Source organism: Ursus americanus, chromosome 26 (genome assembly GCF_024610735.1).
Source record: "Ursus americanus isolate L20-20 chromosome 26, mUrsAme1.1.p, whole genome shotgun sequence".
Classification (NCBI taxonomy): Eukaryota; Metazoa; Chordata; class Mammalia; order Carnivora; family Ursidae; genus Ursus; species Ursus americanus.
The window spans coordinates 12,932,038-12,959,444 of NC_142152.1; the positions used below are offsets into that span (position 1 = coordinate 12,932,038).

General features: G+C 33.8%; 1 protein-coding gene across 18 annotated transcripts in view; it reads left to right on the top strand.

The window, feature by feature from the left end:
• Positions 1 to 27,407, top strand: part of GPHN (gephyrin) — a 603,483-nt gene that overhangs the window by 125,542 nt on the left and 450,534 nt on the right. For all 18 annotated transcript variants that reach the window (XM_087856022.1, XM_087856023.1, XM_087856025.1 and 15 more), the window contains one exon: positions 10,021 to 10,099. In XM_087856022.1, coding sequence (XP_087712148.1) covers positions 10,021 to 10,099 — 79 coding nt within the window. The remainder of the gene's footprint in view (positions 1 to 10,020; positions 10,100 to 27,407) is intronic.

Consider the following 27,407-nt stretch of genomic DNA (forward strand, 5'->3'; position numbering starts at 1 on the left):
CTAGGGTGTGAAATGGTACTGGCCAGGTACTTTGTTCTTGGAGAAGTCCCTCAGCATACTCTGAGATTAGTAACTTACTTTCCTTTTTATAAGCTCAAGGCACCTTTGAATGTGCTGTTTCTGACCTGTATCTCCATAGGCTGTTTGCTATGCTCTCTCTTTAAGGGTAGGGGATTATCTTCCTATGTTTCTCCATGCTGTGTCACAGTGGAGTTTGCTGATTTTTAAAGTTCCAGGCTTTCATGGCCTACTTGGTTGTTAGCACTCATGAAATTCAGATCCTCTGATTTTCAATCCTAGCTGTGGGGATTACACTGGTAGTTTTCGAATACTGATTCAGTCTTGCATCCCTGGAATGAACCCCTTCAATCATGGTTGAGATTTTTTTTTTATATTGGTGAATTCTGTTTGCCAACATATTGTTAAAGATCTTTAGAGTCTGTATTCACATGGGAAATATTTGTTTGTGGGATTTTTTGTTGTTGTTTTTGATTTTTGGTGCTGTCTTTGTTAGGTTTCTGCCTCAGGGTCGTAGTAGTTTCATAAAATCAATTTGGAAGTATTCCCTTCTCTTACTTTTAGTGTAATATGGTGTGGAATTGGTGTTAATTCTTCCTTAGATTTTTGGTAGGATTTCCCAGTTTAGCATCCAAGCCTGCTGATTTCATTTTTGGGGAGTTTTGAAATTACAAATTTGATTCCCTTAATAGTTTGGCTATTCAAATTATCTTTCTCATATTGAGTGAGCTGTGGTAATTTGTGTTTTTTGAGGAATTGATTAATTTCCTTTACGTTTCCAAATTCAATTCCTTTAGAATTTTTTGTAATATTCCTTTATTAGTATTTTGATTTCTGTAATCTGTAGTGATATATATCTACTATTACATTTCTGATATTGGTCTTTTGTGTTTTCTTTTTTCCTTTGGCAGTCTTGTTAGAGGTTTGTGATTTATTTGTTCTTTTCTGAGTCCCAGCTATTCTAAGGTAGGTGTAGTGACAGATTTTCTTAATACTCTTTCACTTGACAGTGTCTTAATATCTTCTTCATCTCTGAAGGATATTTTCCCTTGATGTAGCATGTGAGTTTACAGTGCTTTTATTTGGTCATTTGAAAAAGTGATCATTTTGTTCTACCTAGTTTTTGACAAGAAATGTGTTGTCATTTGAATTGTTTTCCCCGTATTGGTAAAGTGTAATTTCTCTCTTACCATTCCAAGATTTTTTCTTTTTCTCTAGTTTTTAGAAGTTTGACTATGATTTCTTTTGGTATATATTTTATTAAGTCTTTCCTGTTGGAGGTTTTCTCAGTTTCTTGAATCTCTATGTTTGTATTCTTTTGCCTAATTTGGGAAGTTTTCAAACCATAATTTTTCAAATTCCTTTTCAGGCCTGCACTCTTTTTCTTCTCCTTTGAGACTCAGTTGATGGGAAAGTTAGGGGTTTTTTTTTTTTGTAAGTGTCCTATACTTGAGGCTTTTATTCCCCCCAGTTTTTTTTCCTCTTGTTTTAAAAATTTTTATCAGATAATTCTAACATCTCTGCCATTTTGGTCTTGGCACCTGTCACTTGTCGTTTTTTCATTTAGTTTGGAATCTTCTTTTTTTTTAAGACAATTGATTTTTTATTGAAATCTGGACATTTTGGATATTATGGGATGAAGTGTGAATCTTTTTTAAGCCTTCTGTTTTAATTCTCTCATTCAGATTCTGCTCATGGAGGTGGGCACTGCTTCTTTACTGCCAGGTTCAGGTAGAAGCCAACTTCTCAATTAGGCTTTTTTTTTTTTTTTTTTTTTTTTTTTGATCCTTGACATGTGGTCTCAGTGGTACTGCTGCGTGGTGGGCATGGTAGTTCTGGCTTCCCGTTGAAACTTCACAGATAGGAGAACCTGTAGGGGCAGGGATGAAGATATCTGGACATTTTCCCAATATTGAGTTTTGATATGGACTTTGGCCAGAGATATGATGGGATATAGAAGAGCAGAAGTCATTTAGCACCTTCTTTTCAAAGTCATGGGCATATGTTATACACCAATGCACATACCAGGAATTACAACATCCACTAGCTCTCTATATTGCATGGTAATTCTTTCCTGTAAACCAGGGGTCTCTAAATTTTTTCCATTAAAGGCCAGATAGTAAATATTCTAGGATTTTCAGGTCAAAAAGCAAGATTGAGGATATTATATATATATATATATATATATATATATTGCTATAATAAAAAAGATTTCCACAATTTTTAAATTTATTTAGTCCAAATATAATAATAATAACTGGTGCCTTACATATTTACCAATTTGAATAAAGGCATGGGGAATAATTGGAGTTTATAGTTACTATTTCCCGTCATTAGTATCTGTTTCAAATGTTCATCTCTTCATGTTGATTTGCATTAGTACTTTATATTTGCAGATGTCTCTTCACACAAGAAGTTATTGGTAAATAATGAATTCATGAATGTATTATTTTAATTGAGTATATTAATTGTTTGGAATGTGTTTTTAGAATTAGGATTTTTTTTTTTGCCTTTTAGTATTTTATTAGTCGCACAGTCATCACTTCCAGTTAAAGATAAGGTGGAAGCTCCTTACTTGCAGAATTAAATGGATTTGGAAATTCAAAAGTTGTCTTTGCACTTGCGTCAGTTTAGAAAAAAATGTTGTTAAAACTGTAGCTTGAATTCAGAACATATATCTGTTGTAAATTTATTGGGAAAGATTTTGCTTCTTGTTTTAATATGTGTTAGAATGGGAATGTGTTACTTTTTGACATAAATTTCATAAAACAGTTTGAAAATACTTAAAATTACTTAAAATTAAAGCAACGTTTATAGTTGTGAAATGACTGTGTGAAAATAGCATGCTTTGCAAAAATGCATTGTTTTAGCTTGTAATTTTGTTTTGAATATATTAAGAAAATTACGAAATTTCAAACACTGCTGTTTACCTTCATTTGTTGTTCATTTATCTCATTCAGTTTGCTCAGTTTATAGTTCTTTTCTTAGTTTACTTTTTTTTCTCCCCAGAGGAATTCAGGGAACTTTTCTTTTAGCAGGTAGAAAAGTGTAGGAAGTAGGCATGGAAGAAAATATGAAGTAGTATCTGAAGATAGATAATTGGTTATAGTAAAATGTGTTTTATAATAAATCTGCTTAGGGTTGCCTGGGCGGCTCAGTCAGTTAAGCATCTATCTTTGGCTCGGCTCATTATCCCGGGGTCCTGGGATCAAGTCCCACATCAGGCTCCTTGCTCAAGTGGGGAGTCTGCTTCTTCCCCTGTCTGTGGCTCTCTCTCTCTTTCTGACAAATAAATAAATAAAATCTTAAATAAAATAAAATAAAATGAATCTGCTTTAAATGGGGACCTAAATTTGGTGTAAAATGTGGACCAGAATCCTAATATTCATATTGAATTGCAAGGAATGCTGAGTAGCCAGAAATACCTTGAAAGAGAAAAAGTTGGGGGACTCACAGTTCCCCATTTAATAACTTGCTACAAAGCTACAGTAATCAAAACAGTGTAATATTAGCATAAGACCAAACATATAGATAATGGAATAGAATTAGGTCTAGAAATATTTAGTCCATGTGAGTATAGGGAATTGATTTTTTTTAGAAGAGTGCCAAGATCATTTAGTGTGGAAAAAAACTGCCTCTTCAACAGATGGTGCTGTAACAACTTAATAAACACAGGTAAGAGAATGAAGTCAGACTTTAACCCTCACACCATGTGCAAACGTTAGCTCAAAATGGATAAAAGAGCTAAAGAGTTAAAACTATAAAATTCTATCCAGAATGTATGAGGGAAATTTCTCATGACCTTGGATTTAGTAATGGTTTCTTAGATGTGACACCAAAGGAAAGAAATAGATAAATTAAAATTTATTGAAATTAAAAACTTCAGTACATTAAAGGACACTATCAAGAGCACACAATGACAACTCAGAGAATGGGATAAAATATTTGGAAATCGTATGTCTGATAAGGGTCTAGTCCAGGATATATTAATGTCTCACACCTTAACAAAGAAACATCAACAACGCAATTAAAAAGGACTTGAATAGACGTTTCTCCAAAGAAGATATACAAATAGCCAACAGCATATGGAAAGATGCTCAACACCATTTGTCATTAGGAAAATGTAATAAAAACCACAGTGAGATAATACGTCACACCCCACTGTTATGATTAAGTTAAAAAGACAATAACGACTCCGCGGATGTTGGAAATGGAACCTTGTTACATTGCTGGTGCAATGTTAAGTAGTGTAACTGCTTTGGAAAACAATTTTTCAGTTCCTCAAAAAATTGAACATGGAATTACCACATGATCCAGCAATTCTGTTCCTTGGTATATACCCCCCAAAATTGAAAACAGGTACTCAAACAAATGCTTGTACACACATGCTCGTTCACACAATTCACAATAGCCAAAAGCTGGAAACAGCCCAAATGTCCAACAAAGGATGAATGGATAGACAAAAGTCATACCTACATACAACAGGATATTATTTAGCCAAGCGAGGAATGAAGTACTGATATATGCTACAACATAGATGAATCTTAAAAATATTATGCTGAGTGAAAAATTCAGACACAAAAAATTACATATTGTGTACTTGCATTTGTATGAAATATCCAGAATAAGTAATCCGCAGGGATAGAAATCAGATTGGTGGTTGCCAGGGATTAGGGGAAGGGAGGAGTGGGGACTTGCTGCTTAATGGGTAGCAGGTTTTCTCTTGGGATGATGAAAATGTCTTGGAAATAAAGGTAGTGATCATACAACATTGTGCATGTACTAAATGTTACTGAACTGTACACTTTAAAATGGTTAATTTCGATAAATATAAAAAATTAAAAAAATAAGAGGGTGAATTTTGTTATGTGAATTTTATCTAAATAACAAAGAAATAGATTTATCTTGAAAAATGTGACTAAGAATAATGGAATCAGTCTAATTTTTCTTATGTTAGCTATTAAGTTATATATGTTTAGAATAAAAGAAGTAACTTGCTCAATTTTTTGGGTGATATTTTAAAATCATGGCATATTGATATTTTTCCATTAAACATTTAACTTCCACACTGTGATCATAGAAGGGGACATTTTAAAGAAAAATTGGTAATGTTTCTAAGAACTTGGTCTTTACTTTTTGATATTCAAATATGTATTTTTTGAAACACTTGTATCAATATTTTTATCTTTTTCTGTGATTGTGAACTATTGTTTTATTTGTTCAGTCTAACTTAGATAAATTAATTGGAATCTCTAGATTGTATAAACTGACATTTAATTTTAATTATCAGTTGTTTTCACAGGATCCTTTCTTTGGGATTTTATTTCACTGGGTATTTTGAAACTACCAAATGAATGAGTTTTAAATTGGATCTGTTTTTACTGCTACCCTGGCAATTTTTAAATGGTGCCTTATTTTCGTGTTCATAAACATGGATAATATAATAAGTTAAATACTGAATTCCTAGCATGGTATATATTAAACATGAATTTTTGAGGATAGCAGTTTTTTGTTATGGGAAAATCCTTCCTGACCAGAGCAAGATAGAATATAAATGTCAGCCTAAAAGAAAGAGATAGCTAGGTCTTTCATGTTATAGTTCCTAATAATCAGATTGAATAATCTGTAATAGTAGGACTTAGAATATACAGCATAACGATTTTATCAAAGCTCATATTGATCGTACATAATGCTTGTAAGTGGGAAAATGAACATAAAGTGTTAGCAAATAATCAAGGTCAGCTGTTACTTTGATTGTAGACCAGTAAAAAAGATAACTATATACCAAAAATAGGTGTTTATGATTAGCTGAGAACCCTGTTATGGATCCATTTTACAAATATTTCTATGTATATACTGAGTTTGCTGACTTTTGCTGACCATAGGCAAAATGTGATTTTCATCTATAAAATAATGATGAGTGGAATTAATACTATTTTGAGGTGTGTGTATGTATGTGTGTTTCAGCTTCTATAAAAATTTCTTTAACAAAATTTTTGCAAATATAATTTTAAAGCAATCTAATATATAAGCAAATAAAAACAGATCTCTTTAGCTGAAAGGGTAAAGGAATGTCATTGCTCTGAGACACCTCCATAGAATCCATGAGATATTAAGCACAGTTAACTAGAAGATCCATAATGTTTCATTCTACTTTAAAAACTGCAATCCTTTAATAATGCTTTGAGTTGGAATTTACTGTCTTGTAATGAATTTTAATTGTATAACTTTTATGTGTTTTGAAGTTACGGAAATGTAGGAGAGTTCAGAATATATGAGTGATTGATGAGAACTATGGTCTCTATAGTGTATATTGGTTAAGGGTACAACCTCTGGAGTTAGAGCATTTAGATTTTTCCAGTATTGCTATTTATTAGCTGTATGATCCATAGCAAGATGGTTAATCTCCCAATGCTTTAGAATCTTTATCTGTAAAATGGTGATATAGATAGGCTTATCGTTGGATGATAAGATTAAATGAGATAATAAATATGAAATGCTTAACATGTAATGAATTTCAATTATTGTCTTGATTATAGATCCAAGTGGTGAACACTTACAGGGAAAAATGCATATGATTGGATAGGAACTCTGGTGAAGAGTTCAGTTTACTAATATTTCTAATTTTCTTTCTATCCTTCCAAGTTCATTATTCTATCAATATAAAACAGACTGAACTAAAGTTTATAATTTTCATGTTAATACCATAAAGTTCGACTATATATTTCCATTGTAATTTCTCACTTTTTATCTGATTTTTGTGATGACTTGTTGACGACTTTTTCAGTGCAGTGAAGAGCATAACAGTTCTTGTAGTCATCATATACTGGGCGATTAAAAAAAACCAGTAGGGACGCCTGGGTGGCACAGCGGTTAAGTGTCTGCCTTAGGCCCAGGGCGTGATCCCGGCATTATGGGATCGGGCCCCACATCAGGCTCCTCCGCTGTGAGCCTAGCCTGCTTCTTCCTCTCCCACTCCCCCTGCTTGTGTTCCCTCTCTCGCTGGCTGTCTCTCTCTCTGTCAAATAAATAAAATCTTAAAAAAAAAAACAGTAAAATATGGTGACCTAAACTGATTGATTTTAATGTGTTTACATACAAAATATTATTATGTTTACTTCTTAAAAGTGCCATATTCTTATTTATAATTCAAAAAGAAAATTTGTTGTGTTGGTGGGGAATAAAGCTTTAAGTATAATATATATTATTAGGCAGCTAAAGTCTTAGAATTTTTGTTAAGAGACTATTTTCGATTTCTTGCTTTGTTTTTAACTTAAAATTTGGATGGATCATGAATTTTAGAAAAGTGCCTTCTTTAGCAAAACTCATTTCACAGATAGCTGACTAGCAAGCCTTTAAAGGAGCAAAGGTTTATTCCATTTTAATTAAGCCTGCAAAACTTTCAGGCTCTTGAAGTTTATAACTAAGCTCTCATATTTGCCAAATTGGGCAAGAAACTTTTAAGAACAAATTTTATGATATATTATAGCTTCAATTTTAGTTCAGCTCAGCAAGAACCCAACTTTTCTTACAGTGTGCCAACATTTTATTTTTTTCCTTTTAGCCCTACTCAGGAAGTTTTGTAATAAAGAGCATTAAAATTATGAAAAGCAGGAAATTTGTCTTATATCAATAGGTTGAGATGAGTGTCTGCTAAATATGGAATGAAAATGATATATTAATCAAAATTACTCCCCTCATTGAAAAAAAATAAAAGATGTTTTTTCAACTTAAGATGTTTTTATAGCATCATTGTTTATATGTATTGTTTATTTCAGAGAGAGATCCAGATTTATAATTTTGAGGGCCTCTATAAAAAAACGGAATATAAAATCCAAATAAAATATTAAGTAATGGATCTTTGAAAGGAATAGGTGAATGTCATATTCTTCTTGCTCCATATGTAGGATAGAAATGACTCTTTAAGATACATAGAATAAAATTGTTAAATTGAAATAGAAAATAATCCATCAATACAAATAGAAAATTCTATATAAGTAAATACAAAATACAAAAATACTATATAAGTTAAGTTTTATTTTACCTTTAATTTTGGGATGGATATTTTATCAAGGTCTAGACTTCTATATTTCCAGTTTTCCCACTGCATATTAATCAAAGCTTTCCATTGTCTTCTGGATTTCATAGTTTATGTGGAATAGTCAGCTTTAATTTTTACTGTTTTTCCTTTGAAGATGATGTGTTCTTTTTCTCTTTCTGGTCGTTTTTAAGATTTTCTTATCATCTTTTATTTTCAGCAGTTTGGCTGGTAGTGTCCTTTTATTTTACTTTTTCCAGTGTGGGGTTGGTTATACTCCCCAAGTCAGTGAATTAGTGTCTTGAAACCGTTTTGGAATATTCTCAGCTGTTCTGAAAATACTGCTTTTGCCCCATTCTCTCTCTCCTCAACTACAGTTACATTGAGCTGTTTGATTCCCATGTTTCTTTTGCTCTGTTCTTTTCACTTATGTTTTTTTCCTCTTTGCTTCAGTTTGGATATTTTTGGCTGATCTCTTCAAGTTCACAAATCCTGTGGTTGTTTTTGTGTTGAGTCAGCTATAAAACTCATCCACTGATTTCTTAATTTCAGATACTGTATTTTTCAATTCTAAAATTACTATTTGATTCTTTTTCATAGATTTTAATTCTTTGCTAAAATTTTCCTTCTTTCATCTACTGTGAACATTTTTCTGTATCTTCAACTTATGTTAAGTAAGTTTTTTGAAAATAAGTTTTCTTGAAGTCCTTGTCTTCTGATTCTGTATCATCTGTGGGTCAGTATCTATCTGTCTGTCTATCTATCATCTGTCTATGTATATATGTGTGTGTGTGTGTGCGTGTGCGTGTGCGTGTGTGTGTGTGTGTTTATATATATATATAAAATAAGTAATTTTTCTCTTGGTTATTGGTCACATTTTGGGTCATTTTCCATACATTGTAGTAATTTTTGTTGTATACCAAATACTGTTTATTATAGGGTCAAAGAAATTGATATAAATGTTATTAAGTGTTAAGTGCCAATCACTTTAACTCAACTTCAAATTGAGCTGGGTAGTTAGAGTGAAAGCTTTATATATACTTAGTCTACCTCTGGTCTTAAATGTCTTTATGGGTAAAACTTGTTGTGTTGCAGATATTTCTGATGTCATTTTGTTCTTATGTACTGTGAAATTGTGAGAAGTTTTAGTATGTCTTTTGAGTTCTGCCCCCTTTTACGCACCCCTCCTGCCCCCTTGCTTTTGGTTGAGAGCAAATTTTTTTTAGGGGGGATCTGAAATCTACACTGAAAGTGGTCAGCTCTGCCTATTGTAGTGTGACTTTGACTCCCAATCACCATAGCACTACAGAAAACATTTTTTGCCCTATGGCCCATTTTCTTCCTTCTCATTCCAGATCCTCTTGTGCTGTCTAGCTCTCAGCAAATCTTCCAGCAGAAAATGGTTTTCATAGGATTTCTTAGGGTTCCATAGGATTTCAGTCTGTCATGCCAGCCTATGAACCATCAAGAACTCTGCCAGTTTTTCTTTTCTCTAGTAGTGTCCCTCTTTCTGACTCTTAACTTGTAAGTGGCAAATTCTCCCATAAATTAAAACAATAGGGGCTCAGCTTACCTAAGAAGAGATACCACTTTTCTCCTAGTTTATTCTTACTAGTTCACATTGTTGTCTAATATCTTTAAAAATATAATTTGGGGGGACAACTTACCTTTTTTTTTTTTTCTAGTTGTGGAAGCAGTGACTTGCCACCATGTGCTGGTAATTTTGTCTTATAAAAGTAAGAACAAAATTTAGACCCAGCTTATATGATTATATGATTGGCTTGTTATTGAATATTAATGTTTATTGCTAAATCTATTAGGCCCAGAAATTGATTAACATTGATCTTTAGAAAAATCCTATCCAGAGAGCCAGTTTTAATTTAAAATTCCATTTCGTCAGTAGTAATTGAAATAAAATGTAAGCAAAAATTAATTTACTTTTTCTCTCTCCCTTTCCTGTTTAGTGAGTGATAGTTGCTTCAGGAATCTTGCAGAAGATCGCAGTGGGATAAATCTCAAAGATCTCGTACAAGATCCTTCTTTGTGAGTATTTGATTTTCCGTACTAAGCATAATTTAAAACTTTATAGTTAGTGTGACTTTTTCAAGAGTTGTAACTGAGAACTAATTTAATGTTAAGTTTTTCTTTTCTAACAATTTGTGTTACATATAGTGAAGGATATCCAACAGTTTCAATAGAAGTGAAGATATAGTTTCTTTTTAGAAATGGAAGAGATACTAGAAGAAGAGATAGCATTATGACTAATGATCAACTTTCAAAGAGTCTTTACTAATGGTTGATGATATCTTGCCAATGTGGCAGTAGATACTGGGTAGGGAAGATGATGAGTAATTCATTTGCTGGGAAAGGTGCGATTAAATTCGCTCACATCAATTTTAAGCTTTTTGTTAATTTATAATACTTATTTATAAGTACAATTATAAATATAAGATAATTATTTATAATATACTTGAATATTTAGAATATATTTAATATTTTACATTAGAAAGCTGTATAAGGAAAAATTTTTGAATAGTTTTATAGGTTTTAGTATTTAATTTTCTTACTGATGTCACTTTCTATTTTTATTTTATTAATTAATTTTTTACAATTTTATATTTACTGTAAATTATGTATCCTATCTTCTATATGAACATACCCTCCTGGTAAGATCACCTTTATTAAAAAAAAAAAAAATCAAGACTAGTTAAGCTTTAGGCAGCAGAGAAAAGAAGATTGAGTGTTGGCAGGTGCTTTCTTTAATGATGTATATAATGCATTCAGTAAGATATAATAGGAAATCAATCTTTCACATGATATGTAACGTACACTCCCACAAGTTTTACCAGTAATTCATTGAGTATTTTGCGAGGAATAAAATACAAGTATGTGTTGAATCTGAAGGATTTTGATTCTTTAATGATTTCCCAGTCATTTTAAAAAAATATAGTCACAAGACACAGAATCTTGAAAATGACTGATTCTTAATGTTTATAATGTAATGAATTTAGAAAAGAACTTCTAAACTCAATTCTCTCAATTTTTTCTATTAATCTGTTTCTCTTTTCCTCACTCAAAAAGAATGTCAATATTCTTTCTCCATGATCTTTATTCTACTGAAAATTGACAGTTGTCCTTTCAGTCCTATAAATAATTTAATCAAAAATATAACTATTCTTTAACTTGATGTAAATATTCCCAGTAAATTAATGACAAATAACATTTATTTGCATGAAGAATTCTATTTTCCTTATAGATGTAAGAGGAAACTTTATCATTGTTTTTGAAAGATTTCATCCATTTGAATGAATAACATAAATTATTCCATTATTGTCTTATTCGAAGGTATATTTTTGGTCACAACAGTACTATTTATCTGTATTATGTAGTCTTCGTGGAAGAATATGTGCTCATCTAGATATTAATGATATAAAAGCTGTGGAGAATTATACTTGAATAATTTATTATAGCAACGAGTTATAGTGTTTTGAGAGAATTTGGTACTTCTTCCCAGAATGTAGATATTCATCATGCAACCTAGCACTAAATTTGAAATTTAATCTTAGTATTCTAAGAGAAATTTATCTGGGTTCACCACTGTATGGGTTGTAGAAAATAATTCTGAGTCTCTGTTTTGAAATAGCAGATATCTTTAGCATCATTCTCTTAACTTGGCAGTAGTCTCTAGGCATTAGTCTTGAATGTAAGAATTTAGTGAGAGATTAGTTTTTGCCTTTGCTATTGGAAAGAACTTTTTTTTTTCATTAAGAATCATCAAAATGTACTATTAGTTACTCTAATTCATATTTTAGCAATATGCTTCTTCCTTAGCAAAATTCTTAATGGAAGGAAATGCCTAGCGTAGAAATTAATATTTTTTTTCAGTTGTTATGGGAAATATTTTATCCTGAGTTATTATCCTATAACAATGTTCACTTAGTACATACCTCATGGGTATGGAGTTTTTTTTCATAAAGCCATTTATTGACCTCTCTTCTGTCCCAAACTCCTGACAAAAATCTTTACTATTTGTTCATTGATTCATGTATACACATGGTTCTGTATGGAGTTGAATTGTTTATGTTGCAACACTGAATTGAAAATAGGTCAGAAATAATTTCTTCACACTAAAAAATCTCCTGCTTAAAAGAATCACTGGCATTTGATAAGTACTCCAGATTCCTGAGCTGCTAATGATGAAAGGAGTTGATGTGTAAAGAAAAATTAAGTATTATAATCGCTAAGGCTATTCAAAAGTAAGACAGGATAAAGAGAGAAGGAAAAAATAAGCTGAAGAGAAGCCAGGCTTTCTGGCCAATATTGACACTTGGAGCAGTATATATTATGTTATAGTTGGATAAATGAGCATGTATGGAATTTCTGTGGGCAAAGTAAAAAAAAAATCAAAGCAGGTGTGGTATGTGCATCTGTGTGAGTATGTGTCTGTAAATGAATGAAGTTTTAAGGGTTTATTGCCTCAGAGGAGAATGAAAAGGCAGACAAAAAAGTGAATAATTGATACTTTTAAATCTGTATCAAGCTAAGGGAATAATGTGATAGGCCCTCTGTCATTGTCTAGAATATGTATACTACATTCCACAAGATTTTGCTTCCATTGTATGGTAAAACTAATTATTCAGCTTGAATGAACTGAGTCACCTATGTTATAAGAACATGGTGGAGGGATGCCATGAAAGAAAAAGATGAGAAAGTTGTGAATCCCTAAGAAAGATGTTCTGGCCTTACTACTAACTTTTGAGCTGTTTCAATAATGAGAACAGAATGTGACTTGTGGGAAGATTGAGGTAAAGGGGATACTTGAGAAACTCTCTTCTTTGGTAGTTATTCTGAGAATAATTTTGTCTGTCACAATCCTGCAGGTGTTAAGTGTAAGACCAAGTGGAGGATCTTGACATTCATTTCTTGCTGATGAATGTGTGTAAGGATTTGTTTGAATTAGTAATTTGCGTGTGTGTTAAATTTCAAAATGAACAGTTTTATCTGTTTTAAAAGCTCATCTTATATTTATGATTTTAAGTATTTTAAGATGGATTTCCTCTGCTGTGTGTATAATTTGTTCCATTGTGTTGTAGGACCTTCTTTTACTTGTGGTTTCTCAATGGCATATTGAAAAGCATTGTCAAATTTAACTTGATGTTTCACCATATTAGAAACACATCCAATGTGATATATGCTTTTCATACATATAGGAAGTTATTCTTAGCATGATATACTTAATTTTTTTCTCTTTAAGTTAAAGGATGCATGCTATTTAAGTTATAAAAAATCATTTATGCTGCTACTTGTTAATTTATGCTAGAGAGTTGACTTACTACATGCAAATGAAATACTGTATATCACATTCTTTAAGTTATATTTAGTTGTGTCCTTTGTAGAGGTAATTCTCAAAAATACTTTTAAATCCCCATTGACTGTGTGCTGGAGATGAAAAATAAAACATATTACCATATTTATACTTTAGATTTCTTATTGCTTACTTATACATTATTTAACACAAATAATTATTTGAACTCAGAAATATTTATAGAAATTATAATTAGAAATAATTAGAAATTTATTAAAGCTGTTTAAGAATCAAAAGAAGAAAAATAACAAGAATGAAAAGGGCTAACAGAGTTGAACGCCTGTTTATTCTGTTCATTGTGTTGATGCCCATGATGTGTGTGGTATAGGTGGGTGTGTCTTGTTTAATTTTCAGAAGCCCTTAAAAGTTTAGGACCATCGTAGATATGTGTTATGTAAGTCAGTTATAGAAAGAGTAGTTTAATTCATAGCAAATAGGATATCTCTTGACACTAGAAATGTAATTTGCAATGCAGTATACTAGTAATTTTCTTTATAGTCAAACAGGGAAAGTTTATATTCTTTGAGAATTTGGCACAACATGACAAATATGTGTCTTTTTCCCCCCTTTATGGTACTCAGTATATTTTCAGTTGTTTCAGTGATATCCAGATTTTGAAAAGATATTACCAATTCATAATTTCTTATGATTTATAGAAAAGGATGCTTCAGTGAAATAGATCTTAATTCTGAATCCTGGATAAATTATGTTATGGATCAAGAAATACTTTTTCTTCTCAGTTTTCTCAGTGTTTCTTTTAATTGTCATAAAATAAAAATAACATAAAATTTACCATCTCAACCAGTTTTAAGTGTACAATTCAGTAATATTGAGTATGTACACACTGTTGTGCAATCAATCCCTAGAAGTTTTTCATCTTAAAGAGCTGCAACGCTATTTACCCATTAAACAATAACTCCCCATCCCTCCTCCAGCCTTTGGCAACTACTGTTGTACTTTCTGTTTCTGTGCTTTTGACTTCTGTAGAAATCTCAACATAAGTAGAATCAGGCAATATTTGTCTTTGTGACTGGTTTATTTCACTTAGCATAATAGTCCCAAGGGAATTCTCACATGTCGTAGCATGTATAAGAGTTTCCTTTTTAAGGCTCAATAATATTCCATTGGATGTATGTACACCACATTTTGTTCATCTGTTCATCCATCAGTGGACACAGGATTGCTTCTAGCTTTTGTCTATTGTGAATAATACTGCTATGAACAAGGATGTGCAAGTATCTCTGAGACCCTGCTTTCAGTTCTTTTGGTTGTATATACAGGAGCAGAATTGCTGTATCATATGGTAATTCAATTTTAATTTTTGAAGAATTGCCATACTTTTTTTTTCCATAGTGACTGCACCATTTTATATTCCCACCAACAGTGTACAAGGGTTCCAATTACTCAACTTCCTCACCAATACTCCTTATTTTCTGTTTGTGGTTTTTGTTGTTGTTGATAATACCATTCTGATGGGTGTGACTTGATATGTTCTTAGTATTTTTAACTGAACTTCACTTCTTTACATTTTGTCTTTTTAATGATTTCATTGCAACTCATCTAGAGAATAAAGAAAAATGTCTGACTGTTATGAACTTTGGCATATTTTACAGTAAACTGTATAAAACTGTTACTTATTTCCTTTTATTATCATTATGAAGATTATGAATCATAAACATGTCCATAGTAATTTTGTACTAGTAGCATTTTAATCAATTCATTTCCCTTATATTGTATTACTTGCCTTGTATTACTACAGTTCTTATTATACCTCATCTGTAAAGAATTGCTTTTGTGTAAAAAAAAATTACTTTTTTAGTTAGATAATGCCACATTGGAAATGCAGCATAGAAATTAAAAAATAATAACAATATGCTAGTTGAAATGTATTTTGATATTATAGATGATTAGTGCTTAATAACAGGATTTCATAGATTCAATTGAACAAAATATTTGTGTCTGGTTATAAATTCCTTAGACATGAAAATTTTATTTACCTTAATGTACTTCTTTACAAATCTTAATATTTTTGGTGGAAACTTCTTTTCATGGTTCTGAAACATAGCTGTATCCCCCTGAATATACTTGACTTCACACTACAGTCTGATTGAATGATATTTTGGTTCTCTGGATCATGGCATTAAATGTGAAGAAAAGACAGGATTGCCGTCTGGAAAGCAATCATATCTAAATATAGCCTGTACTTATCTGCTGGTGTTAAGACAGGTTGCTATGGTGAATTGAATTTCTTAAAAATGCCAGTCAGCAGAGGATAAACAGGGGTTTTTGAAGTGGTTATTTTCCATAGAGCTATACATTCTCATACTGCATGTTCAGGTAGATGAATTTAGTTAATGTTTTTTATGGTCTATTTATTAAATTTCAGTCTTAGAGTATCTCTGAGACCTGAAATGTTTATTAAACAAAATACAAGGATTTTTATATTGTTATTCTTTGTTTCTCTGAAGATAAATTCACTTAATGTGAAAATGCATTTTTTTAATGGCAGCCTATTAAACATTATTGATCATTCATTTTGCTCTGCTTCCAATACTTCTGCTAAATCTAACACAACTACCAAAATTATCTTTGTAATTTATCTCTAAATATAAGTTATTATCATTTTTAATCAGGTTCTTTTTTGGTTTATATATTTATTAGTCTGTAAATTATATATTGGGACAGTACAGATTAATCTAGGCTTGTAGGATAATATTATAGTATTATGTTCTGTGTCAGAACTGCAAATCCAAAGACTTTGGATTTTTACTTTGCTTTTAGAAGACTTCCCCTCATTGCTCCCATTCCATACATTCCTGAGAATGTATGTTTAATTTTTTTGTGGGTTCATTCATTTTAGAATTTATTAATCAGAAAGCAGTACTAGATGCTTGTATTAAGTTCTTCAGATTAGGTTTAACAGACATTATTCTTATAGTCAAGGGCCATATGATTGAAGATGGACAATATTTGAATTGGCCACCTGAGGCATATAGATGACCAGTACAGTATTAGAATTTTTTTAAGGTTTCACTTATTTATTTATTCATTTATTTTTATAGAGAGTGAGAGACTGAGCAAGAGGAGGGGCTGAGGGAGAGGGAGAGAGAGAATTTCAAGCAGACGCCACACTGAGCATGGAGCCCAATGTGGGTCTCTGTCTCATAACTCTGAGATCATGACCTGAGCTGATATCAAGAGTTGGACACTTAACCAGCTGAGCCACCCAGGTGCCCCCAGTATTAGAATTTTAAAATGAAATAAATAATGTATCATTTTATTTAGTGGATTCTTTTATTTTCACTGTACAGTAACCTAAGTCAAACTAACTTAAAAAACAAAATTGGACTTGATATGCTTATGTAACTATGTACTTCTCATGGAATCAGGAAAGCTTAAAAAACAGGTCAGGTATGAAACCCCCAAATAATATATTTAGGGAGTTTGTGCAACTGAGTTTGTTTGTCACCCTTTGCCATCATATCTTTTGGTCTTTCTTGGCTTTAGTCTCACTAATGGCAGTCAGTTCTCCATGAAATCAGGAAGATGGTTGCTAACTTATTCTAATTTCCTTTCTTCTAGCTCCATGATTTCTCTTCACTTCCAGTTCTGAAATGTAAAATCCCATGTAAGAGTTCTGATTTTGTTAATCTGGTTTATTTTGTCATGTGACATCAGCCAATCACTGTGGCAGTTTATCTTGGTTGATCAATTATGGGACAGATAACTGTGGCTAGAATGGTAGGATACTCTAATTAAATTAGAGAGGGAGTAGTCTCAGAAAAAAAGAGTAGTTAACCTAAGAGAGGTCTACTGTATTGATTTTCAGTTGTTAATTTAAAGAAGAATATATACATTGTCAAAAATTGTTAATTTTTAAAAATAGAACATTTTCCTTGCCTGCACAAAGTATCTCAATTAGATACTGGTAGTATATCAATAGTAATTTTATTTATTTTATTAACATATAATGTATTATTTGTTTCAGGGGTACAGGTCTGTGATTCATCAGTCTTACATAATACCCAGTGCTCATTACAACACTTACCCTATCCAGTGTCCATCACTGAGTTATCCCATCCCTCCATCCTCCTCCCCTCCAGCAACCCTCAGTTTGTTTCCTAAGATTAAGAGTCTCTTATGGTTTGTCTCCCTCTCTGGTTTTGTCTTGTTTCATTTTTTCCTCTTTTCCCCTATGATCCTCCACCTTGTTTCTCAGATTCCACATATCACTGAGAGCAATTGTCTTTCTCTGATTGACTTATTTCACTTAGCATAATACCCTCTAGTTCCACCCATGACATTGCAAATGGCAAGATTTCATTTCTTGATGGCTGCATAATATTCCATTCTCTGTGTGTATATACACACACACACACACACACACATATATATATATATATATTATATCACATCTTCTTTATCCGTTCCTCTGTCGATGGACATCTGGGCTCTTTCCATAGTTTGGCTATTGTGGACATTGCTGCTATAAACACTGGGGTGTAGGTGCCCCTTCGGATCACTACGTTTGTATCTTTGGGGTAAATACCTGGTAGTGCAATTGCTGGGTCATAGGGTAGTTCCATTTTCAACTTTTTGAGCACCTTCGTACTATTTTCCAGAGTGGCTGCACCAGCTTGCATTCCCACCAACAGGATTAGAGGGTTCCCCTTTCTCCGCATCCTCACCAACATCTGTTGTTTCCTGACTTGTTAATTTTAACCATTCTGAGAGAGGTGATGTGGTATCTCATTGTGGTTTTAATTTGCATTTCCCTGATGCTGAGTGATGTTGAACATTTTTTCATGTGTCTGTTGGCCATTTGGATGTTGTCTTTGGAGAAATGTCTGTTCATGTCTTCTGCCCATTTCTTGATTGGATTATTTTGTTCTTTGGGTGTTGAGTTTGATAAGTTCTTTATAGTAATTTTTGGATACGAGCCCTTTATCTGATATGTCATTTGCAAATATCTTCTCCCATTCTGTAGGTTGTCTTTTGGTTTTGTTGACTGTTTCTTTCGCTGTGCAAAAGTCTTTTATCTTGAAGAAGTCCCAATAGTGCATTTTTTGCCCTTGTTTCCCTTGCCTTTGGAGACATGTCTAGCCAGAAGTTACTGTGGCCGAGGTCAAAGAAGTTGCTGCCTGTGTTTTCCTCAAGGCTTTTGATGGATTCCTGTCTCACATTTAGGTCTTTCATCTATTTCGTGTCTATTTTTGTGTATGGTGTAAGAAATTGTTTGAGTTTCATTCTTCTGCATGTGACTGTCCAGTTTTCTCAACAGCATTTGTTGGAGAGACAGTCTTTTTTCCAGTGGATATTCTTTTCTGCTTTGTCGAAGATCAGTTGACCACAGAGTTGAGGGTCCATTTCTGGGTTCTCTATTCTGTTCCGTTGATCTATGGATCTGTTTTGGTGCCAGTATCATATTGTCTTGATGATTACAGCTTTAAAATAGAGCTTGAAGTCTGGAATTGTGATGCCACCAGCTTTGGTTTTCTTTCTTTTTTTATTTTAATAATAATTTTTTTATTATGTTATGTTGGTCATCCTTAGTTTTTGATATAGTGTTCCATATGATTCATTATTTGTGTATAACCCCCAGTGCTCCATGCAATATGTGCCCTCCTTAATACCCATCACCGGCCTTCTTTTTCAACATTCCCTTGGCTATTTGGGGTCTTTTCTGGTTCCATATAAATTTTAAGATTATTTGTTCCAGTTCTGTGAAAAAACTTGATGGTATTTTGTTAGGGATTGCATTGAATGTGTAGATTGGTCTAGGTAGCATAGACATTTTCACGATACTTGTTCTTCCAGTCCATAAGTATGGAACATTTTTTTCATTTCTTTGTGTCTTCCTCAATTTCTTTCATGAGTATTCTCTAGTTTTCTGATTCCAGATCCTTTGCCTCTTTGGTTAGATTTATTCCTAGGTATCTTATGGTTTGGGTGCAGTTGTAAATGGGATCAACTCCTTAATTTCTCTTTTTTCTGTCTCATTTTTAGTGTATAGAAATGCAACTGATTTCTGTGCATTGATTTTATATCCTGCCACGTTGCTGAATTCCTGTATGAGTTCTAGGAATTTTGGGGTGAAGTCTTTTGGGTTTTCCACATAAAGTATCTTGTCATTTGAAAAAGTGGGAGTCTGACTTCTTTGCCGATTTGGATGCCTTCTAGTTCTTTTTGTTGTCTGATTGCTGATGCTAGGATTTCTAGTACTATGTTGAACAGCGGTAGTGATAGTGGATATCCCTGTTGTGTTCCTAACCCTAGGAGACAAGCTGTCAGTTTTTCCCCATTGAGAATGATATTTTTGTGGGTTTTTCATAGATGGCTTTTATATTGAGGTATGTGCCCTCTATCCCTTCACTGTGAAGAATTTTAATCAAGAAAGGATCCCGTACTTTATCAAATCTTTTTCTGCATCTGTTGAGAGGATCATATGGTTCCTGTCCTTTTATCTATGTAGTGTATCACACTGATTAATTTGTAGATGTTAAGCAAACCTTGTGACCCAGGAATAAATCCCACTTGGTCGTGGTGAATAATCCTTTTAATGTAGTGTTGGATCCTATTGGTTAGTATCTTGGTGAGAATTTTTACATCCATCTTCATCAGGGGTATTGGTCTGTAATTCTTTTTTGTGGGGTCTTTGTCTGGTTTTGGGATCAAGGTAATGCTGGCCTCATAGAAAGAGTTTGGAAATTTTCCTTTCATTTCGATTTTCTGAAACACCTTCAGAAGAATAGGTATTAATTCTTTAAATGTTTGCTAGAATTCTCCTGGGAAGCCATCTTGCCCTCGGCTCTTGCTTATTGGGAGATTTTTCGATTACTGCTTCAATTTCTTTGCTGGTTGTGGGTTGGTTTAGGTTCTCTATTTCTTCCTGGTTCAGTTTTGCTAGTTTGTATGTCTCTAGGAATGCATCCATTTCTTCCAGATTCCTTAATTTGTTATCACATATTTGTGCATAATATGTTCTTATAATTGTTTGTATTTCTTCGGTGTTGGTTGTGATTTCTCCTCCTTCATTCATGATTTTATTTATTTGGGTCCTTTCTCTTTTCTTTTTGTTATGTCTGGCTAGGGGTTTATCAATCATATTAATTTTTTCAAAAAACCAGCTCCTACTTTCATTCTTCTGTTCTATTCTTTTGGTTTCTATTTCATTGATTTCTGCTCTGATCTTTATTATTTCTCTTCTCCTCCTGGGTTTAGACTTTATTTGCTGTTCTTTCTCCAGCTCCTTTAGGTGTAGGGTTAGATTGTGTGTCTGAGACTTCCTTGTTTCTTGAGAAAGGCTTGTATTGCTATATACTTTCCTTTTAGGACTGCCTTTGCTGCATCCCAAAGATTTTGAACAGTTGTGTTTTCATTTTCATTTTCATTTGTTTCCAAATGGAACTTCCTTAGTTTCCTGGTTGACCCATTCATTCTTTAGTAGGATGCTCTTTAGCCTCCACGTATTTGAGTTCTTTCCAACTTTCCTCCTGTAATTGAGTTCCAGTTTCAGACCATTGTGGTCTGTAAGTATGCAGGGAATGATCCCAGTCTTTCAGTACTGGTTGAGACCTGATTTGTGACCCAGGATGTGATCTGTTCTGGAGAATGTTCCATGTACACTTGAGAAGAATGTTATTCTGTTGCTTTGGAATGGAATGTTCTGATCATAGTGATATACTGTCACCTTTGCTATATTCTTCTGGTTAGAAGCAAGTCACAGGTTCTACCCACACTCAAGAGGAGGGGATTACACAAAAGTGTGAACACCAGGAGATGGGATCATTGGAGATTACCTTAGGGTCTGTTTGGCACACTCTTGGAATTTTCTTTCCTACACAGAGTCATATTCAATAAGTTTAATTCTGTCAGTGTAGAAATATGAAAATTAAAGCTCATTTGAGTTGTGATTTATCTCGGCTCATAAAACTATGTAGTAATGGGCTCCCTGAGAACCAAGCATTGTGCTCTTTCCACTTCCAGCCTTAGTTTTGACTTCGTGGTTTTATTATCATTTTTTAAAAATTTTTGTATTTTTCTCTGTTTTATTGAGATAAAATTGCCATATAGTACCATCTAATTTTAAGGTGTATTGCACAGTGACTTGACTTGGCATTTGATTTTAATTTTTGCCCTAAGTTTGTCAAAAATATGACTGGGGCACCTGAGTGGCTCAGTTGGTTAATCATCTGCCTTCGGCTCAGTTCATGATCCCAGGGTCCTGGGATCAAGCCCCGCATCAGGTTTCCTGCTCACCAGGAAGCCTGCTTCTCCCTCTCCCTCTACCTGCCGCTCCCCCCCCCCCACCCCCGGTAGTGCACGCTCTTTCTCTCTTTGTCAAATAAATAAATAAATAATTTTTAAAAAGACTGGTGAATATTTAGGAAAAAATATGATGACTACGTCTTGACACTGACATTAAAATTTTGGAAATATTTTTTTCTGTATGGTCTGTAGGTGTATGATTTTTGATCATTTAATTTTTCTGTCACAATAAAGTTTTATCTATCATCTATCTTTTTCTTCCCAATTTTTTTTTTAAAGATGTTATTTATTTATTTGACAGAGACAGACAGCCAGCCAGCAAGAGAGGGAATACAAGCAGGGGGAGTGGGAGAGGAAGAAGCAGGCTCCCAGAGGAGGAGCCTGACATGGAGCTCAATCCCAGAACGCTGGGATCACGCCCTGAGCCGAAGGCAGACGCTTAACGACTGTGCCACCCAGGCGCCCCTTTCTTCCCAATTTTTGTTCAGAGGAGGAGGCAGAGAATTTTTGTTTCTCTTAGTTTTAGTTCATATGGTATCTGAAGAGTGAGATTAAAAGACCGAGAGTGAGACTAAAAGACCGAGAGTGAGATTTAACTCGTATAAAGGAATAGCCTCAATGGAATAATGGCAGTTGAGTCCACTATATGAACACTTCTATGGGTTTTTCAGTGGAAGATTTCTGGCTGTAGGATGGGAAGACAATCAAATAGGCAGGTGAAGAAGTTTCCTAATAAAAAGTCTGCATACGTACGCTTGCCTAATATGCTTCCTAAGAAACACCTGCTTGTGAGTCAGCCCAAATTAGGGAGAAAATGACAAAAGGAATGGTAGGAGATACTAGTTGTTTCTTTTAGAGATATTTTGAGAGTTTAAAAAATTATAAAATACTATTCTTTGAGAGATTACAGAGACTTAAATTACCTTTACCCAGCTGGAAAAATCTCTGTAATACTAGACTTTTGGGCGGCAATTCCAAGGAGACCAGCCCTTGCTGCTCTTTCTACTACTATCTAAACAGCATTGTAAACTGTAAGTACCCTAATATTTTTTTTCCTCTCTGAGAGGAATTAAATGAAAGTTAAGATTAAGGAAAGCCTAATTTTTTAAATGTAGGTAACCATTTAAGAGGGAAGTCTGGTTGCGCTGATTGAGCTAGTGTTTTTTTCTCTTTGGTACCCTTTATGATCTGTGTGCTTCTCTAATGTGTTATCTAAACATCTATTGTAGCTTTTATGCTATATTACCATTGTCTGTGTGTTGTCTTTATTTTTCAATGGAGTATAATCTTTTAAGGCAGACCCTTTGTTTCTGTTTAATGTTATATCACTACCACCCACCGTAGTGTTTTAATAAACAGTTGGCCCAAAAGAAATTCTCCTTAAGTAGATGAATGAAGGAACAAATATGTGAGTGTTTTAGTGACTAAATGAAAGACTAAGTAATGGATTGAGTAAGAGTAACACATTCAGTGATTAGGCAATATACATTGGCAAAGTCTGCATTTTTTTTCCACTTTTCAACTACTTCTGATTCTAATATTCAGCCTTTGTTGATGTTCAGTACAAAAATGTACTCCCTCTTGATCTGATGGTTATATTTAAATTTTGATCAATACTGGTTCTCTGTAAGCCTCAGCATCTTTGTCAGTGTGTATGAGGTAATGAGACCTAACTGCAGGAGCAAAAGGAAATGGTAACCTCACTAATCCACACAGTTTGGGTTTATAAGCACTTGATGCTCAGAATCCTGAGATCAGATACAGCCATGAAACAATTCCATTTTTTCCTCATGAAAGTAAGGAAGATCCCGGAAATTAATTTCAAATTGAATGTATATCTGAACAGTTTATTTTGACAAAAACTTTCATAGCATAATTTTGATAGAGGAAAAAAATATTTTGAGTATTTCACTCCTAAATTAACTTGTTTCTTAAAAGACAATAATTTAAGAAGTAAGCTAAGAACCTGGTAGTTTTCTTTTTTCCTTGTAAAGTTCTGTCTTATCTCTTCTTTTTCTTTAAATAAGTAATAGCATGTTTAATGGAATTCTGCTTTCTTTTTTTCTTCCAGGAAAACTCTATAAAAGACAGTGGCTTGGGAAAGTATCAGATATTGCTAAAAAGATGTAGTCTTAAACTCAGTTGTGCATCCTGGTGTAAAGTATATATACCCAAAAGGGTAAAATTAGATAATTTTTGTATCTATTATTTATAACTTTTTAATTTAGTTATTTCACTGGTTTATTCAGATCAGTGACTTAGTCAAGATAATTGGATTTGGGAAAGCTACCCAGAATAAGCTGTCATTTGAGTGTAATAGCAAGAACTGAACACAGTATTTTGGATTTGACCTGGCTGTCACTGAGGACATTTAGACTTGGTAAAATTATGTTATATGTCCTCTAATTCTTTGTGAATATACTTTCACTTTTTTGGGGGGTCGGTGGGTGGGGTAGGTACGGAGCTTAATTAGATACATGACTTCCCTTTCCTTGGGATCTTTTTTATTTTAAGCAGCTTACTCTTTACTAAAGACATAAATCATATACCATACAATTCACCCATTTAAATGATAACTTCAGTGGTTTTTAGCATATTTCTCAGAGTTGTGCAGTCATTATCACTATCAGATTCTTAGAATATTTTCATCTCCCCAGAAACCACTCCCCTTCTTTCTCCTCAGAATCCTCCCCTCCCTTCTAGACAACCATTAATCTACTCATTGTCTCTGTATAGTTGCCTGTTTTGGATATTTTGCATGAGTGAATAAATATGTCCTTTTGTGACTAGCCTTTTTGCACTGAGCATAGTATTTTTAAAATTCACCCATCTTATAGCATATATCAGCATTTTATTATTTTTATTGTGAGAATATTCCTTTGGATATGCCATATTTTATTTATCCATTTATCAGTTAATAGGCTTTGGGATTTTCCCACTTTTTCTTGTTATGAATAATGTTATAAACATTCATGTAAAGTTTTTGTAGGGAAATATGTTTTCTTTTCCCTTTGATATATAGCAAGGAATGGAATTGCTAGTTCATATGGTAACTTCATGTTTAACATTTTAAGGAAATACAAAAATATTTTCTGAAATGGTTGACTCCCTTTATCCCCCAGTTTTTTTAAAGGGGCAAAATACTCATGAAATTTTCCATCTTAACAGTTTTTAGGTGTATTAAGTATATTCACGTTGTGAGGTTAATATCATCTATCTCCAGAATGTTTTCATCTTTTCTGAATGAAACCCTACGCAAACACTAACTCCCAATCTGTGTCTCCCAGGAAATTCTCAGGAAATTGCTGTTGGCAACCAGTATTCTACTTTCTGTCTTTAAGAATTTGACTACTCCAGAAACCTCCTATAAATAGAATCATACAATATTTGTTTTTTGTGACTGGCCTATTTCACTTAGCATAATGTCTTCAGAGTTCATTCACGTTGTAGCATATGTCAAAATTTTCTTTCTTTTTAGGTCGAATAATATTGCATTGGATACATATACCACATTTATTGATTCATCTGTCAATGGACACTTGGGTTACTTCCACATTTTAACTATTATGAATATTGCTGCTATGAATGTGCTATACAAATGTCTCTTAAAGATACTGCTTTTAATTCTTTTGGATATATAACCAGAAGTGAAAATGGATGATTCTTTGGTAATTCTATTTTTAACTTTTTGACTAACTGCCATGTTATTTTCCACAATGGCTGTATCATTTAAAATTTGGACAAATAGTGCATGAGGGTTCCAGTTTCTCCATATTCTCTCTACACTTGTTATTTTCCTTTTTAAAAAAATTGTAGCCATCCTAATGGATGTGAGGTGGTATCTCATTTATTCGATTTATGTTTCCCAAATGATTCGTGATGTTGAACATCTTTTCATGTGCTTATTAGTCATTTGTATATTTTCTTTGGAGAAAGGTCTGTTCAAGTCCTTTGCCTATTTTTAAAATTGGGTTGTTTCTTTGTTGTTGAGTTTTAGACATTCTCTGTATATTCTGGATATTAATCTCTTATTAGATATATGATTTACAAATATTTTCTTCCATTCTGTGGGTTACCTTTAAACTCTGTTGACATCGTCTTTTGGTATAGATATTTTAAAAAAATTTTAATGAAGTCTAATTTGTCTTTTTTCCCCTTGTGTTGCCTGTATCTTTGGGGTCATATCCAGGAAATCATTGACAAATCCAATGTCATGAAGCTTTTGCCTTATGTTTCCTTCTAAGAATTTTATACTTTTAGGTCTTATATTTAGGCATTTGATCCATTTTTTATTAATATTTGTGTAAGATGTAAGGACCTAACTCATTCTTTTGCATATGAACATTCAGTTTTCAGTAGTATTACATTTTAATTCCTTTAACAACTTTCACTATATTTTAAAAATATTTTCTTAGTGGTTACTCTAGAGCTTACATAAAATATCTTACTAGATTCTACTACATATTTAATAAGTTTCAGTGAGATATGAAAATATTCCTATGTAGTTCTATTTCCTCCCTTTTAGAGTTATTACACATATTTCCTCTGTGTTTCACCATCCCAACGATATAGTTGGCCTTTGAACAACGTGAGGGTTATTGGTCAAAAATCTGCTTTGACTCCCCAGAAACTTTACTGATAACCTGTTGTTGACCAGGTACTTTACTGATAAGATAAGCAGTCAGTGGGGAGAGGAAAAAGGATGGTGGAGGAGTAGGGGACCTTTTTTCAGCTGGTCCCTGGAATCGAGCTGGATATCTACCAGACCATCCTGAACACCCACGAAATCAGCCTGAGACGTAGGAGGATGCGTCTGGATCTCTACAAACGAACATCTCTGGTGCTGAGTTTTGAGGTACGAAGCAGGGAGCCGTGAATCTGCGCACAGATATCGGAAGATAAACGGGAGGGGGAGGGAGATGCCACACTCAGGCACTGGGAAGCAATAGTCTGCACTGGGGAGCGGGCTGGACTCAGGGACCAGTAGCTGCCAAAAAAACAGACTGAAACCGGGAGCTCGGGAGATTCCGTGTGACCAGACTGAAAACCGGAGCCCTGGAGAGTGCGTGGGAAGCAGGAGCAGCTGACAGTGTTAGAAGCACAAAGGGCAGAGACGTCCGGGCCCTGGGAGCGAGGACTGGGAGGATGGCTATGGGGCTCACAACCCGGGATGCTGTGGGGTTTTTAGCAGCACCAACAGAAGAAACAGAATTAGAGTGGCCTGGAGAGCTCAGGGAAGAGCATACTGCAATCTCTTTGTTCTGAGACAGAGGCTTGGATAGGGCCACTGCTGCTCTGACACTCAGAAGAATCACAGAAAGCCACTGGGGAAAGCCACCAGAGAACAAAAGCCCAGAAAAACCAGTTTGTACTGTGCCCATCCGCCACCCCCAACAGGGGACAGGGCAACTCTACCCAAACAGGGTTGCCTGAGTATCATCGAGGCAGGCCCCTCCCCCAGAAGGCAGGCTGAAAAAAACAAGAAGCCCACATCCCTAAGGTCCCTATAAAACAAGTGCACCTTGCTTGGGTCCTGGTCAATAATTTGGGCTCTGTACATCTCCACAACCACACCTCATCAGAATGACAAGGTGGAGAAACCCCCAACAAAGAAAAGAAACAGAGACCGTGGCCTCTGCCACAGAACTAATGGATATGGATATAACCAAATTGTCAGAAATGGAGTTCAGAGTAACAACGGTCAAGATGATGTGTAGG